The 14,988-nt window shown below is 36.9% G+C and overlaps 1 protein-coding gene across 2 annotated transcripts in view; it reads left to right on the top strand.

Moving 5' to 3' along the window:
* AVL9 (AVL9 cell migration associated) overlaps nucleotides 1-14,988 on the top strand; it is a 59,585-nt gene that overhangs the window by 19,908 nt on the left and 24,689 nt on the right. For both annotated transcript variants that reach the window (XM_046020737.1, XM_046020736.1), the window contains exons 2-8: nucleotides 1,951-2,071; nucleotides 3,704-3,789; nucleotides 6,586-6,657; nucleotides 9,694-9,783; nucleotides 11,100-11,166; nucleotides 12,004-12,044; nucleotides 12,786-12,824. In XM_046020737.1, the coding sequence (XP_045876693.1) occupies nucleotides 1,951-2,071; nucleotides 3,704-3,789; nucleotides 6,586-6,657; nucleotides 9,694-9,783; nucleotides 11,100-11,166; nucleotides 12,004-12,044; nucleotides 12,786-12,824 (516 nt within the window). The remainder of the gene's footprint in view (nucleotides 1-1,950; nucleotides 2,072-3,703; nucleotides 3,790-6,585; nucleotides 6,658-9,693; nucleotides 9,784-11,099; nucleotides 11,167-12,003; nucleotides 12,045-12,785; nucleotides 12,825-14,988) is intronic.

Raw genomic sequence — 14,988 nt, 5'->3', positions numbered from 1 at the left:
AGTTAGTCCGTCCATAACCCAAATCTTTAAAAAATCCTTTCAAACTGAAAACAGTGATTTCTTCTGCAAGTGGGGGCAAGAAGATGACTAGATGGCTAGAGTGGTAGTGTCAGGGGTCGGAGAGAGTCTTCTTAGTGAAAGAAGTATCTTTAAGGATTTTGGATTAAGGATTTTGAGTATCTTTAAGGATTGTAAATATGGAACTAGGTCACCTATTTAAAAATCATTTGGGGGCACCTGGGTGGCTCAGTGGGTTAAGCCTCTGCCTTTGGCTCAGGTTATGATCTCAGAGTCCTGGGTGGCTCAGTGGGTTAAGCCTCTGCCTTTGGCTCAGGTCATGATCTCAGAGTCCTGGGATCAAGCCCCGCATCATGCTCTCTGCTCAGGAGGGAGCCTGCTTCGCTTCCTCTCTCTCTCTGCCTGCCTCTCTGCCTACTTGTGTTCTCTGTCAAATAAATTAAATCTTTTTTTTTTTTTTAAGATTTTGTTTATTTATTTGACAGACAGAGATCACAAGTAGACAGAGAGGTAGGCAAGAGAGAGGGGGAAGCAGGCTCTCTGCTGAGCAGAGAACTGGATGCGGGACTCAATCCCAGGACCCTGAGACCATGACCTGAGCTGAAGGCAGAGGCTTTAACCCACTGAGCCACCCAGGTGCCCCAAATAAATTAAATATATATATATATATATATATATATATATATATATCTCAGAGCTACAAGTATTATGAGCAAGGGAGCCAATTGATGAGAAGCAAACCTAGATCTTGGCTCAAACTTCTCATTCGTCTTTGTTGGACCTCTTCTACTCAGTTCAGTAGGATGTTGGTTTTTCTCAGGGCTTCATGGCTATTTGATGATAATTCACAAATGTAAATCTCCAGTCTTGTCACTACCACTTTACCTGCTATCCTCCTATGCATATTAAAATCTGAACACCTTTAAATAGGGGGAAAAGACTTACAAATCTTTCCTCCTTTTACTCCTTTTTTCTTCTTCTTATGTATAGTAGGTTTGCTGAAAATGCCAAATGGCATCAGTAAGTGTAGCTGATCCTTACATCTGTCATTCACAGTTTAAAAGTATTTTTGCCAGGGGACGTCTGGATAGCTCAGTTAGTTGAGCATTGAACTCTTGATTTTGGCTCATATCGTAATCTTAGGGTCATAAGATCCAGCCCTGTGTTGGCTCTGAGCTAAATGTGGAGTCCACTTGGGATTTTCTCTCTTTCCCTCTGCCCTCCTCCCCATGTGCACTCTCTTGCTCTCTCTAAAGTAATCTTTTTTTTTTTTTTTTAAGATTTTGTTTATTTGCTAGAGAGACCAGAGAGAGTGAGTACAAGCAGGGTAGGCAAAAGGATAAGCAGGCTCCCTGTTGAGCGAGGAACCTGATGTGGGCCTCAATCCCAGGACCCTAGGATCTTGAGCTGAGCCGAAGGCAGACGCTTAACCAACTGAATCACCCAGGCATCCCTAAAGTAAATAAATCTTTTTTTTTTTTAAGATTTTATTTATTTATTTGACAGAGAGAGATCACAAGTAGGCAGAGAGGCAGGCAGAGAGAGAGGGGGGAAGCAGCTCCCTGCTGAGCAGAGAGCCCGATGCGGGGCTCGATCCCAGGACCCTGAAATCATGACCTGAGCCGAAGGCAGAGGTTTAACCCGCTGAGCCACCCAGGTGCCCCTAAAGTAAATAAATCTTAAAAAAAAATTGTTGCTGCCAGGGCACCTGAGTGGCTCAGTCAGTTAAGCTGTGGGCTTGAGATACTCAGGTCATGATTGCATGGGTCATGAGATAGGGCCCTATGTTGCACTCCACACAGCGGGAAGTCTGCTTGAGAGTTTTTTCCCTCTCAAATTAAACAATCTTTCTTAAAGTATTTTTGCCTATCAGGATAAAATGCTCCCTTGATCATGATTAAACCTTTTGGCCAATATTCCTTACTATTTTAGGTTGAATTCTCTTACCCGCCCCTGATTCCAGGAGATGGTCATGACAGCCACACTTTACCTGAAGAATGGAAGTATTTGCCCTTCCTTGCCTTACCAGATGGCGCACACAACTACCAGGAAGGTATGTAAACAATGGAGCAATTAGTAGGTGCCTTTTTTTTTTCTAATTTACCAAGACATTTTAGAGTCTAAGTATTTTGGTAAATGAAAGGCCTTTGGCTTCTTGTGACTACTCATAAAATATTTAAATGCTTGTTTGGAGATGACTAGTCATGCACTAGAAGATTTCCAGAGGAGTGCTGGGTTTATGTTAGTAATGTTAATGAGCGTTAGCTATTCTTTTGCCAGGAGAGCAAAGTAAGTGGCCAGATTAGGACATGTGCTACTGGTAGCACTTTCTGCATTTATCCTCGGACTCCTCTCAGAGGCAAACTAAAGGGCTTAGCTGTACTAGCTACCAATTGACTAGGGCTCTAGCTGCAGACATACTGATTAGTACTCCAGTGTCCATCTGGGATTACCTCCCCTGGATTACCTACCCCTGGAACCACTGCTATTACAGTGCTCTGCTTAAAAGTTTACATGTAAGGGATGGCTGGCTGGCTTAATTGGTAGAGCATGCAACTGTTGATCTTGGGTAAGTTCAAGCCCCATGTTGGGTATAGGGATTACTTAAAAATAAAATCTTTTTTTATTTTTTTAAAAGATTTTAATTATTTATTTATTTGACAGACAGAGATCACAAGTGGGCAGAGAGGCAGGCAGGGGGAGGGGGAGAGCAGGCTCCCCGCTGAGCTGAGAGCCCAATGCAGGGCTCGATCCCAGGACCCTGAGGTCACGATCTGAGCGGAAGGCAGAGGCTGAACCCACTGAGCCACCCAGGTGCTCCAACCTGCAGAAAAATGGAAAGAATAGTATAGTGGATACCCCACAAATTATATTTATGTGTGTGTACAGTTTTGCCTCTCCTATTTGAAAGTCTAACACCATGTTGCAGACATTAGAGTTTAACCTCTAAATACTTCATCATGCACTCTTACGAATAATAAGATCATTCCTCAGGATAATTTCCAGTACCATTATGACAGCTAAGAGATTTAACAGTAATTCAGTAATATTGTCTTAATTATCTAATCTGTGTTCAAATTTCTTCAGTTATTCCAAGAATTTCTTAGTTCTATTCAAGATTCATGTGTTACCTTTGTTTGTATGATTCTCTACCTCTTCCAATCTGAAATAAAGTATATTCTTTTTTGTTAAAATTTTTTAAATTTAAATTCTGTTAACATAATGTATTATTAGTTTCAGAGGTAGCAGTCAGTGATTCATCAGTCTTATATAATACCCAGTATTCCTTAGATCCCATGTGCTTCTTAATGTCCATCACCCAGTTACTTCATTCCCTACCACCCCCTTCCCTCCAGTAACTCTCAGTTTGTTTCCTATGATTAAGAATCTCTTATGGTTTGATAAAGTATTTTCTGAGATAAATAATTATAGTTTCAGTTTTAACCTGTTATAATTCAGCCCTGTGGGCTTTTTGAGAATGTGCATAATTGAATGTACATAGTAAAGCAATAAGATGGGTTCTAAGAAGACATTGGTTTCGTGATGCTAGAAGTAGGTATGACCTGGGTTCCTTGTTACATCATCATTTTGGTTATAATTAACTGTATTATAATACTTCAGTTTACATTATTTATTAATAAGGATAATTCACTTTGGTATTTACATTTTTCTGTGTATCTCTTAGATACTGTCTTTTTTCACTTGCCACCCAGAAATGGAAATGGAGCCACAGTATATGGTATCTCCTGCTATCGACAAATTGAAGCCAAGGTATGATAGTTACAATGAACAACAACAACAAAACACTGATACTATTTTAGATTTTTATAAACAATTTGAAGCTGTTTCCCCTGTAGTACCAGTTTATTCACATGACTGTTTTTGTAAGTTGACATGGGTAACTATAATTACCATAAAATATTTTGCCCATTGTTTTTATATAGCTATACCTAAATTATCCATTTGTCTTCAAAATACTGTATTTAAACTTTTTTTTTGTATTTAAACTTTTATAATGTTCTTGAATTTTCTTTTTCTAGTGTTTGTTATATAATTTTAGAAAAATGAAGTGATAATGTATGTTGTTCTTTAAGCAGCTGTTTAGAATTAGTGGAAGGTACTTTAGTAGCTTTGAAATATGTGCATTTTGTCTTAATTATCTACAACTAAGGTTTTGTTGATTCTTAAATTACCTGCCAGCCAATTCCTGAATACTGTAATAACTCTAAGTAATAAATTAAGCCAAGATGGGTAGCTTTCCCTTTCATGCTGGTTTGCTTCTGAGCAGCACTAGTTTTTTGTGGTGAAAATACCCTGAGTAAAAATCTCTTGCCTAACATGACATCATTAATACTCTAAAGTAGTGAGTGTTTCTCAACATCACTGTACATTGGAGTCACCTGGAAAGCTTCAACTGCTAGAGCTGACTGGGTCCCAGCTCCAGAAACTCTGATTTAATGTTCTGGTTATCAGGAGTTTTTAAAAGCTCCTCAGGTGATTGCATTATGTAGCCAAGATTGCAAACCACTGCTCTAAAAGAGTGATTTTTAACCAGAATTACCTGGAGACTTTTTAAATACACACCTGGCCTTTCCTTCTGCTGTGACTAAATCAGAATCTCTGGGAGTAGAGCTTAGGCAATTATAAGTTTTAAAAGCTTCCTCAGGTTAATAATTAACTTCATCTTTTAAAAAATTTATGTTAGCGTTTTATAATGACCACTTCAATCATGCAAATAAATTAAAAGAATTGTATGATGAACACCTGTATGCCCACCGTCTAAATTCAACAGATGTCAGCATTCTAGCACACGCACTTTGAGAATGTGTCTGTATTTTTCCCTAAATCATTTCAAAATAAATGGCAGGTGTAAATTCCATCTTACTCAAAGTAGTTAACTACTGTGAAATTGCCCTTCATGCACAGGGCCTGGAACATCGGACATACTTAGTAAAATATTTATGGAATAACTGGATTTAAAGATAAGGATAAACCTAAGAGTAAGAGTTAGTCTGATAGCTTTGTACATTTGATTGCTTCATATACTGTTAACTTTAATGTTTCTCTGAGATGAACTGAATTGCGCCCCCCCCCCCCCCGGTTATCTTGGATATCTGTTCCTTTTACCATCATCTCCTATAGGTTGTGTAAGCACTAGTAAATTTCTCCAAAGCTGTCAACATTAGTAACAGTTGTCATGCTCTGCATAGCCTTTAAATGGCATTTCATACTGCCTGTCTTCCTAACCCCCTGGGTCTGACCCACTCGCAGTATATGGAGGTTGCCGTTTTCTCCAAATTTTTCTATCCTTACCCGATAACCAGAAGGATTAGACAGGTACCGGAAGGACCTAGAGTGTAGGAGAAAGACTGATTCCCTTTGAGTGAAAGTGAGACCTGATAGATGAGTCCAATCAAGGCAGAGAGGTAGAAAACAGATTGAGGGAAAGCTCTCTGTTCTTGACTTAGTTTAATGAAGAGTCGTCAGTCATCAGCCAGTTGAAGACACTGAGGCCCCTTTGTCCTTAGGACAGGTCCAAGGAGGTGTCAGGCAGTAGTATACTACAGAGGGGAAGAATAGTTCTTACTTCCTTCACAGAATTATCTGAGGTTGATCAAATGAAGGCTTGTTCCTTACTAGCAGAGAACTATAGACATCTCATGTGGTCATCCTCAGAATCCTCAAGGCTCAGGGCTGGGCTGCAATACCAGTTTGCCAGGATAACGTCCAGGAAGCATTGAACAACCACCTTATGTTCTCCATACTCTGTATGGTCTGGCTGAGCAGGTGGGGAAAAGTCAGTCTAATTAAAGATTGTGCAGTTCCTAGTGACAGGTGCCAAGAGGTTATGATATAGGTTTCTTGGGTCTGATGTACAGTGTGAATAAATGCTTGCAGCTCTTAGCCCTTTTCGATCAATGAAGCACTTTTTTATTAATATTTTTCTTTGTATGTAAAGGAGGAACTGTACTCTCTGTAGCTGTACATATTATCCTTTTCTCCTAAAGAGGAGTCAGTCAGTGCTCCTATATTTTTCATTTTTTGTCAAAGCAGGAAGTAAATACTTTAGGACTGTTAAATATATAAATAAAGTGAATAAAGTTTAGTGTTCCGCATGGTAGCATTTGCTAACACACACACAAAAAAGAACAACCACCTTAACAAAACTGTTGCCAGTTCTTCCATCTTGGGAGTTTTTGTCATGTCTTAAACTAACCTCTTCTCACCAGGAACAGTAGTCTCTGAAAGGGTGCCCATTTCAAACCAGAATGAAGGACGTTTGATTTGCATTATGGGTGTGGCAACTTACACATAAAGTATTCTCCATCATACAGTAAGTTCCTTGAGAGTAGGGATTATCTCTCGCAGTTACATTCCTAGTGCCTACCAGATTCTAGCACAAAGTTTCCTGGCTGACTCAGTCAATAAATATTTTCTGAGATTCTCAATATATGGAGTTTAATTAAAGTTAAGAAATTTTTTCTATCTTCCTGCTATTTTTATGTTGAAAGATGATGATTTTAAAATATCTCTATGGAATATTTCTAATAATGACTGTTCACACAGGCATTGAAAGTACGGCAAGCAGATATCACCAGAGAGACCGTTCAGAAAAGTGTCTGTGTTCTAAGCAAGTTGGTAAGAGACCAAATAACTTGTTAATGTGTTTGTTAAGAATTCATGGCAGATTTTTACTTGAGAATAAGGCACTATTAGAATAAGGAAAGATTTATGGAAACAGTAATAGATTAAAATTCATTAGGGGCTCTTATTTATTGTCGTGCATCTCCTCTTTCTCTTTACCTTTCAGCAGTGTTATTCTCATTTGCCCCTCTATCCACAACTAGATAAGACAAAGGAAATCTCCTAGCTAGGTATTCGGAAAATAGGTTGACACTTGACCAAAATGAGGTAGCTGATATATTTCATTTATCCATTTTTATTTTGTTTTTAAGACTTCGGGTAAATAATATATTACTAAAACTCAAAATATCATAAGCGCTCAGATTATTTCTTGCTTTGAAAAATTGTAACCTTAACTTGCTCTCTAAAAACTTAAAATTTGGGGGACACCTGGGATGGCTCAGTGGGTTAAGCGTCTGACTCTTATTTCAGCTCAGGTCATGATTTCAGATTTACTTGAGGTTGAGCTCAGGGTGGGGCTCTGCACTCAGCAGGAAGTCAGCTTGGGATTCTCTCTCCCTCTGTCCCACCCCATGCTCCTGTGGGCATGCTCTGGCCTCTTTAAAAATTAAATAAAATCTTTAAAAAAACTTAAAATTTTTGAGGAACAGGAATGACATAATGAATTGTACAATAATCTACTTTAAAATTGTTTCATCTGTGTACAGGTTGATCAGATGCAAGTGTATATTTTAACTTTTATTTTTTGAAGAAAATATATAACATCTAATTTTTCATAGCTCTTCATTAAATCATTTGTAATGTTCCTTTTTTTTTAAACTAATGGGATAATAGCACCTTTATAAATAACATCGAATGACTAATTCTACATATAAATATAATCTCCCAAATCTCCTTTCTGGGGAGAAAATCTAGATCTCAATCATATTAATTATCTTATAGCTATATGATTATTGAATACAGATGTTTCTGCATTTAACCTAAATCAAAATGGAGACTATTTCATTTGCCTAGTCACCAAATGTATGTAGGTTTTGTTTAGTTATTTCTTCTGCATTTCCCAGTTTCTTTTTTTTTTTTTTTTTTTTTTAAGATTTTATCCATTTGAGAGACAGCATGGCGGGGCCAGGTGCAGAAGGAAAAGGGGAGGGAGAAACAGACTCCCCACTGAGCAGGGAACCCGAGACAGGGCTCAGTGCCAGGACCCTGAGATCATGACCCGAGCTGAAGGCATTTGCTTAACAGACTGAGCCACCTAGGTGCCCCTGTCTGGTCCAATTTCTTATATCCACAGACAGTTTAAATGTAGTTTGCTTAATATATGTTGAATTTTGCAAAATGGGATTTCTTTGGACTTTTACTACTAAGCTTAAAAAAACCCTAAATAATAGTTTATACTGTGGGACTTAATAAGATTTTGAGGATCAGATATTGCTTCCAAGATCATAATTTTAAATAGAGGACAAGAATAGACTCCTTAAAAAAAATGGTTGTAAAAGACCCCACTATCAGAACATTGGCAGATTGCACCTAGATAGTTTCCACAAGGATACTAAAAAGTAGACATCAGTGAATTCTTTTTTTATACTGGGCCAGATGATCAAGGTATAGGAGTACCAGATATTAAAGCAAGTGTGACATGCTGAAAGACATCCTGTGTAATCTTTCTTCAAAGAAGAATTACAATAACAATAAATACCATTCTGTAAAATGCCTGTAGGTCAGGCATTAATCCTATACCAGATACTTTTTAGATGTAATTGTCATTTGAATCCTCATATAAAAGCAGTGAGATCTAAGTATTTATTGCTCTCATTTTACAAATAAAGATGAGAGAAAATATATGAGATGAGAGAAAAACTCTCATCAACTTATATGATAAAATTGGGGTGAAAATCTGATTTTAACTGTCTTTAAACAGCATAAGGGATGGGGGAGCTAGCTCAAGCAAAAGCGTTTGGTGGCTCATAGTGATTATAGTCTTTATATATAAAAACATGAAATAGATATAAAATATCTATTTAAAATATATAAAATGTGACTATACTTAGATACTTTATTTTTTTTTTAAGATTTTATTTATTTATTTGACAGAGATAACAAGTAGACAGAGAGGCAGGCAGAGAGAGGAGGGGAAGCAGGCTCCCTGCCAAGCAGAGAGCTCGATGCAGGCTTGATCCCAGGACTCTCATGCCCTGAGCCGAAGGCAGAGGCTTAACACGCTGAGCCACCCACGCACCCTGTATTAAATAATTTAGATGGTAATAGTGTGTTAACAGGGATATTGGTAGGGGAGGAGCTCTTCTGGTACTGTTTTAATTAATTAGAGTATATATACAACATGGTCTCTGCATTCTAAGAAGAACACAAATCAGGAAACATCTAGGAAAGAACATTGAAAATAAAAAGGATGGAAATAGCGAAGAGGGTCTTAAATAAAAATAAGAATTAAGGAATAATTTTGTTGAAGGATGAAAAAGAATATTTTCATAAAGGACACAGACTAGTTGTTCCAAGCCTCTGTAGAATGCAAAAAAGGGAAATGAACCTAAGTTTAATTATGAATGTTGAACTAGATAATAAGAACTGGCCATTATAAGGATGATTAAGTGTCACCACACACCAGCAAAACAGTGCAGAATTAAAATGTTTGAAATTTTGTAATAGCCAGCGTTTAAATGCTTTCCAAGTGCCAGACACTCTGAGTGCTTTTACCTGTGGTATTTAATTCTGGAAACAACCCCATGAGATGTACTATCTTTTCATATGCCAGTGTTCACATCAGTAAACAAATGTGGAGAGGTTCTGTGCCCAGGTTATGTCGCTGAGTGATAAGAGCAGAAGTGTGTCAGGCACTTTTGGCAGGAGCCATAGAGCTGGAACAGGTGATTTAACAGCTTTTAGCTGTGAATAATAAAGATACTAAAATTGAAGTGAGTTTTTCCTCCCTATTCTTTCAATTACAAAGTTGTAAGATGTTTGTTTGTTTGTTATTATTACCAAACTAATAGTATTTTTTTTTTCTCTAAGCCTCTCTATGGCTTACTTCAAGCAAAACTTCAGCTGATTACACATGCATATTTTGAAGAGAAGGATTTTTCCCAAATTTCCATTCTAAAGGTAACTATATCCCTCTATAGATATATTTGGCTGAAGACAGATTAATGAATCAGTTATTCTCATCAGTAATACTGTGAAGATAATCTTGTTAGCTTAAGAAAGACATTCTTCTTTGAAAGTAACATTGACCCTAATATGATCCAGCAATTGCACTACTAGTTATTTATCCAAAGGATACATAAATACAGATCAGAAGGGGTATGTATACCCCAAGTGTATTTATAGCATCATTATCAACAATAGCCAAACTATGGAAAGAGCCCAGGTGTCCATTGATTGATGAATGGATAAAGAAGATGTGGTATGAAATCTTTTCATTTGCAATGACATGCATGGAGCTAGAGTGTATTATGTTAAGCGAAAGAAGTCAGAGAAAAATACTATATGATTTCACTCATGGTGGAATTTAAGAAGCAAAAACAAATGAACATATGGAAAGGGGAGGGGGAAAAAGGGAGAGAGGGAAACAAACCATAAGAGACTCTTAAGGATTGAGAACAAACTGCTGAGGGTTGATGAGGGAGGTGCGTGGGGGATGGGCTAAATGGGTACCCAGTATTTAGGAGGGCATTTGTTGTGATGAGCACTGGCTATTGTATGTAAATGATGAATCACTGAAATCTTCTAAAACCAATATTGCACTGTATATTAACTAACTAGAATTTAAATAAAAATTTAAAAAGAAAAAAAATTCCACAGAGATTTGCAAATTGAGAAAAGAAAAGGAAATAACATTGAAAAGCAAGGATCTGCCCAAAATGTACAGTTGAGATTTATTAAGTTTAACCAAACTGCCTTTAATTAGGAAATAATGACCACAAGTGACTAAAATTAACATAAGTGTTTCTATTAGTGGATAGTACCTCTTTTGCTATGGCATTGCTTCTCTAAGCTTGCTTGTCTTATTAATATACTGCACAATATGTTTATCAGTTTTCTGGTTCCAATCTCCCAAAGCAAAAAACAAACAAAAAAAACCAGACTACATGACTGGTTGCAATGAATGTACAGAACACGGATCTCACCTGGATTTTAGTGAGTATAGGACAATAAGGTGTAAGGTGTTTAGCAGGAAAAGTAGAGGGAACTTAGCCTAGAATCCATACCATCATGTGAGTGAACTAATAAGCCGTAAAATGAAGAGGAAGAGAAGGAGGGAGTGCTAGAAACTGGTAAGGTTTCAGAGAGAGACTTCCATTGTTAGTGTCAAAACAAACAGCCTCAGTTAAAGAACCAGTTTTTTCCTGGTCATCATACTTCTAATTTAGTGTCTGAAATGATTATAAAATGTTCTAAGTTGAATCTGTATTTTATAGGAGCTTTATGAGCATATGAATAGTTCTTTGGGAGGAACTTCATTAGAAGGATCCCAAGTATATCTTGGTAAGTCGCTTTTTTACAAATCAGAAGAAACGCCTTTGTTTCTTTACATTTGGTAAACCGAGTTGCGTGTACAACTTCATAATCAAAGTTAAATTTCTTATGGGATCTAAATTTAAATTCTTCAATGTTTGATGTTGCTGATACCTTAAATATCTTCTTAACCAGTATTTATTTCTACTGAGAAAGGTTATAACATAATTGTAGCAATATTTAGAACTATTATCCTATAAAGCAAATTTCTGCTTCTCAGAATAATAACGGAAGTTTTTTCTTTTTCTTATGGTAATGCTGGCCAAGTCAGTTCCCTGTTATAACTGCTCAGCTCTTTTTATGCTAAGATTGTTCAAGTTGGGAGTTTTGTTTGATTTATACTGTTTTGATAATCCACAATATTCATTGGTATCCAAGGTGCTCAATAGTCACTTGGTAAATATCTTTTGCATGATGAAAAACTAATAAAGTAGCCATTAGCCTCATGTGGCTATTTACATTTAGATTAGAATCAATAAAAGTTAAAGTTAAAAAGTCCTTTTGTCAGTACACCTGCTACATTTCAAATGTTCATTGGTCATATGTAGCTGCTGTATTGAGCAATGCAGATTAGAACATTTCTATTATTGTAGGAAGTTCTACTGAATTTGCTGTGTTTGACTGTTAACAGTTATTTGATAAATTCCAAGCATATATGTTACATAATCAGATATTATGTAAATATTTTAATATTCCCATATTCTTACTGTTCCTACTTTTACCTACCTTTCCTTTGGTGGGAGGAAACTTTCTTTGACAAAACCCATAGGTTGTCATCACAGATTAGCTTTTTTGGTAACATTGCAGGTCTGTCTCCTCGAGATCTTGTGCTTCATTTTCGACACAAGGTATGATACCTTTTATTTAATTTATAATGTCCTAAACCTGTGTTCATTTAACTGAGCATATTCTCTTGCTGCAAGGTTGAATACAGATTGTAGCATACCATATTTTATTTCTTCTAAGACAGTTCTCATAATGATAAAAGTCGAAAATGTTGGTTGAGCTGATAGACATTTTTAAAAATATAGGAATACTGTCTATTTCTGTACAGAAGAGGATTATTTTTTCTCTTGTCTTTGTAATTTCAGATGTCATGAAATTAGAGTGGAAAGGAACATGTTTTAATTTTACAGAGTAGTTTATATGTTGCTCTGAGAGTGAAACATTTTCTAATAAAATATCTATACTTACGTCTTGTGATCTTTATTATTAAAGATATGTTGACTGGGATATACACACATTGATCATTCATTTACATACATTTATTGAGTATCTGCTGTGTGAGGACATCCAATGAATAGTCCCTTCCCTCGAAGGAGCTTGCAGATATTTCAAGCAAAAATAACATAACTCCTTCCAAAAAGCATAATTTGTTAGAGATTTAAGTGGTTCTTAGTAAATACATAATTTTAAAATTTTCAGTGTAAGTTCATAATTTTCAATGTGGTTTTGAGCACTGTAGTTAATATTATTGATTAAATGATATTTGGTTGTGTTTGAGGAAGGGAAAAGGCAAATGAGTAATAGGCTTGAGTTTCTTTTTTTTTTTTTGAGTTTCTTATTTTAATACAATATTTTTTCTTTAGGTCTTAATCCTGTTTAAACTAATTCTTCTTGAAAAAAAGGTGAGATTTGAAGGAACGGAATATTTAACATTTGTTGACATTCCTTAAATACTACATAGAATTAAAACTAATGGTAAAGTATAAATTAAGGCTTTTTTGCCTATCATATTTTGGTGGACTGAAGCACATATTCTTGTTCACTACCACAGAAGTATAAATTTGTTTAGTCTTCTCTAGGGGCAGTTTGACATTAACCAATTTAAACAGACTTAAATAGTAGTGAAATGATGTATTGGATTACTGCAGACTTCATGGCTAATTAATTGAATTCTTCTACCGTATAATTAACTATTGAGATTTTTTTCCATCTCTTTGCTCCACAGTCTGCAGTGCTAGCTTTATCTTGCTCCTGGTGTCCCTTGGAGTGTAGGTTAACTGCCAACAGTAATTGGTCTGTATGCTCTCTCACTTATAACTAGTGGTATAGGGGTGTCTGGGTGGCTCAGTCAGTTGAGTCTTAGACTCTTGGTTTGGCTCAGGTCATGATCTCAGGATTGTGAGATCCAGCCCTGGGTCAGGCTCCTTGCTGAGTGGGGAGTCTGCTTGAGAGCCTCTTCCATTGCCCCTCCCCCCACTAGTGCACGTGCACTCTCCCTCTCTCAAATAAATAAATAAATTGGGATGCCTGGGTGGGCTAAGTCAGTTAAACAGCCGACTCTTGATTTCAGTTAAGTGGTCAACTTTTGATTTCGGTTCAGGTTGTAATTGCAAGGTTGGGGGACGCAGTGCCTCTATTGGGCTCTGTGCTTTGCACGGAGGGTCTGCTTGTCCCTCTCTCTCCCCCTCTCCCTTTGTACCTCCCCCTGCGTGCTAGCATGCTCCCTTGCTCTTCTCTCTCCAAAGTAAATGAATAAAACCTTCAATCAATCAATGAAATCTAAAACAACAATAATAATTGGCGTTGGTGGTAGAAATAATACCTATTCCCAAATCATATAATAATCTTCCTTTGCTATTTGTTTAGACTCGTGAACCCATGTACCTGAAGTGAACAAATAATTGTTGCCAAAGAAGTATATACTTTAAAAAAAAAAAAAAAAAGTACATATACTAGTTGGTTTAAACTAGTTCCAGACCATTCTCTAGTACAAAGAGATTGGATTGTCATGATTTTAGACCAAGGGTTTATAAACTAGGCCCCAGGGCCAAATCTGGCCCACCATCTATTTTTATTTTGGAACACAGTTATTCCCATTCTTTTCCTTCCTGCTTATGGCTACTTTTGCCCTATAGTGGCAAAGTTGAGTAGTTGTGACAGAGACCATATATATCGCCTGCAAAGGAAGAATTCTTAGTGTTTGATCCTTTATAGAAAAAGTTTGCTGACCTCTGGTTTAGACTACAGGAGCTGCCCTTGGATCTGGGGCCAGTTTTGTATCGCATATTACTGTGCTAAGTGGAGTAGGGGCAGAATGGATGTTGGAAAGTCAGCCATTTATAATGTCCAGTGTGGTTTGTTACCTTAAAAATGTTCATTCCTTTGATCCAGTAGTTCTTCTCTTAGAGATTTATTTTCCAGAATTAATGTGAGTTGGACACAAAGCTTCATCTAAGACATTCTGTCACAGAATAATTTATAATAATGAGTAATCAGTGAATAAGTACTGGTTCATCTTGTATATTGTATATGATTCCAAATGACTAAAGAGATTCTGAGAATTTTTTTATTATAAAGATGTTTCATTGAATGTTATGTGGTTTGTCCAAGTACGTATCAAGCCCATGATCCCAATTTTATAAGTTAATATATATTCATTAAAAAGAGACTGAAGGGTGCCTGGGTGGCTCAGCTGGTGAAGTGACTGCTTTCAGCTCAGGTCATGATCCTGGAGTCCGGGATTGAGTCCCACATAGGGCTCCCTGCTCGGCAGGGAGTCTGCTTCTCCTGCTGACCTTTCTCTTATGCTCTCTCTCTCTCATTCTCTCTCTCTCTCAAATAAGTTTAAAAAGTCTTTCAAAAAAAATAAAAAGAGACTGGAAGGAACAACATGAGCATTTTGGTGAGAATGTAGGTAATATTTTTATTTATTCAAGATTTATTTATTTATTTACTTATTAAAGTATGAGCAGGGGAGAAGGGCAGAAGGAGAGGGGGAGAGGAGAGAAAGAATCTCAAGCAGACTCCACCCTGAGCTCAGAGCCCGACAAAGGGCTCGATCTCAGG

This window comes from Meles meles, chromosome 10 (assembly GCF_922984935.1).
Source record: "Meles meles chromosome 10, mMelMel3.1 paternal haplotype, whole genome shotgun sequence".
In the NCBI taxonomy this organism is placed as follows: domain Eukaryota; kingdom Metazoa; phylum Chordata; class Mammalia; order Carnivora; family Mustelidae; genus Meles; species Meles meles.
This window is presented reverse-complemented; position numbering and strand designations above follow the sequence as displayed.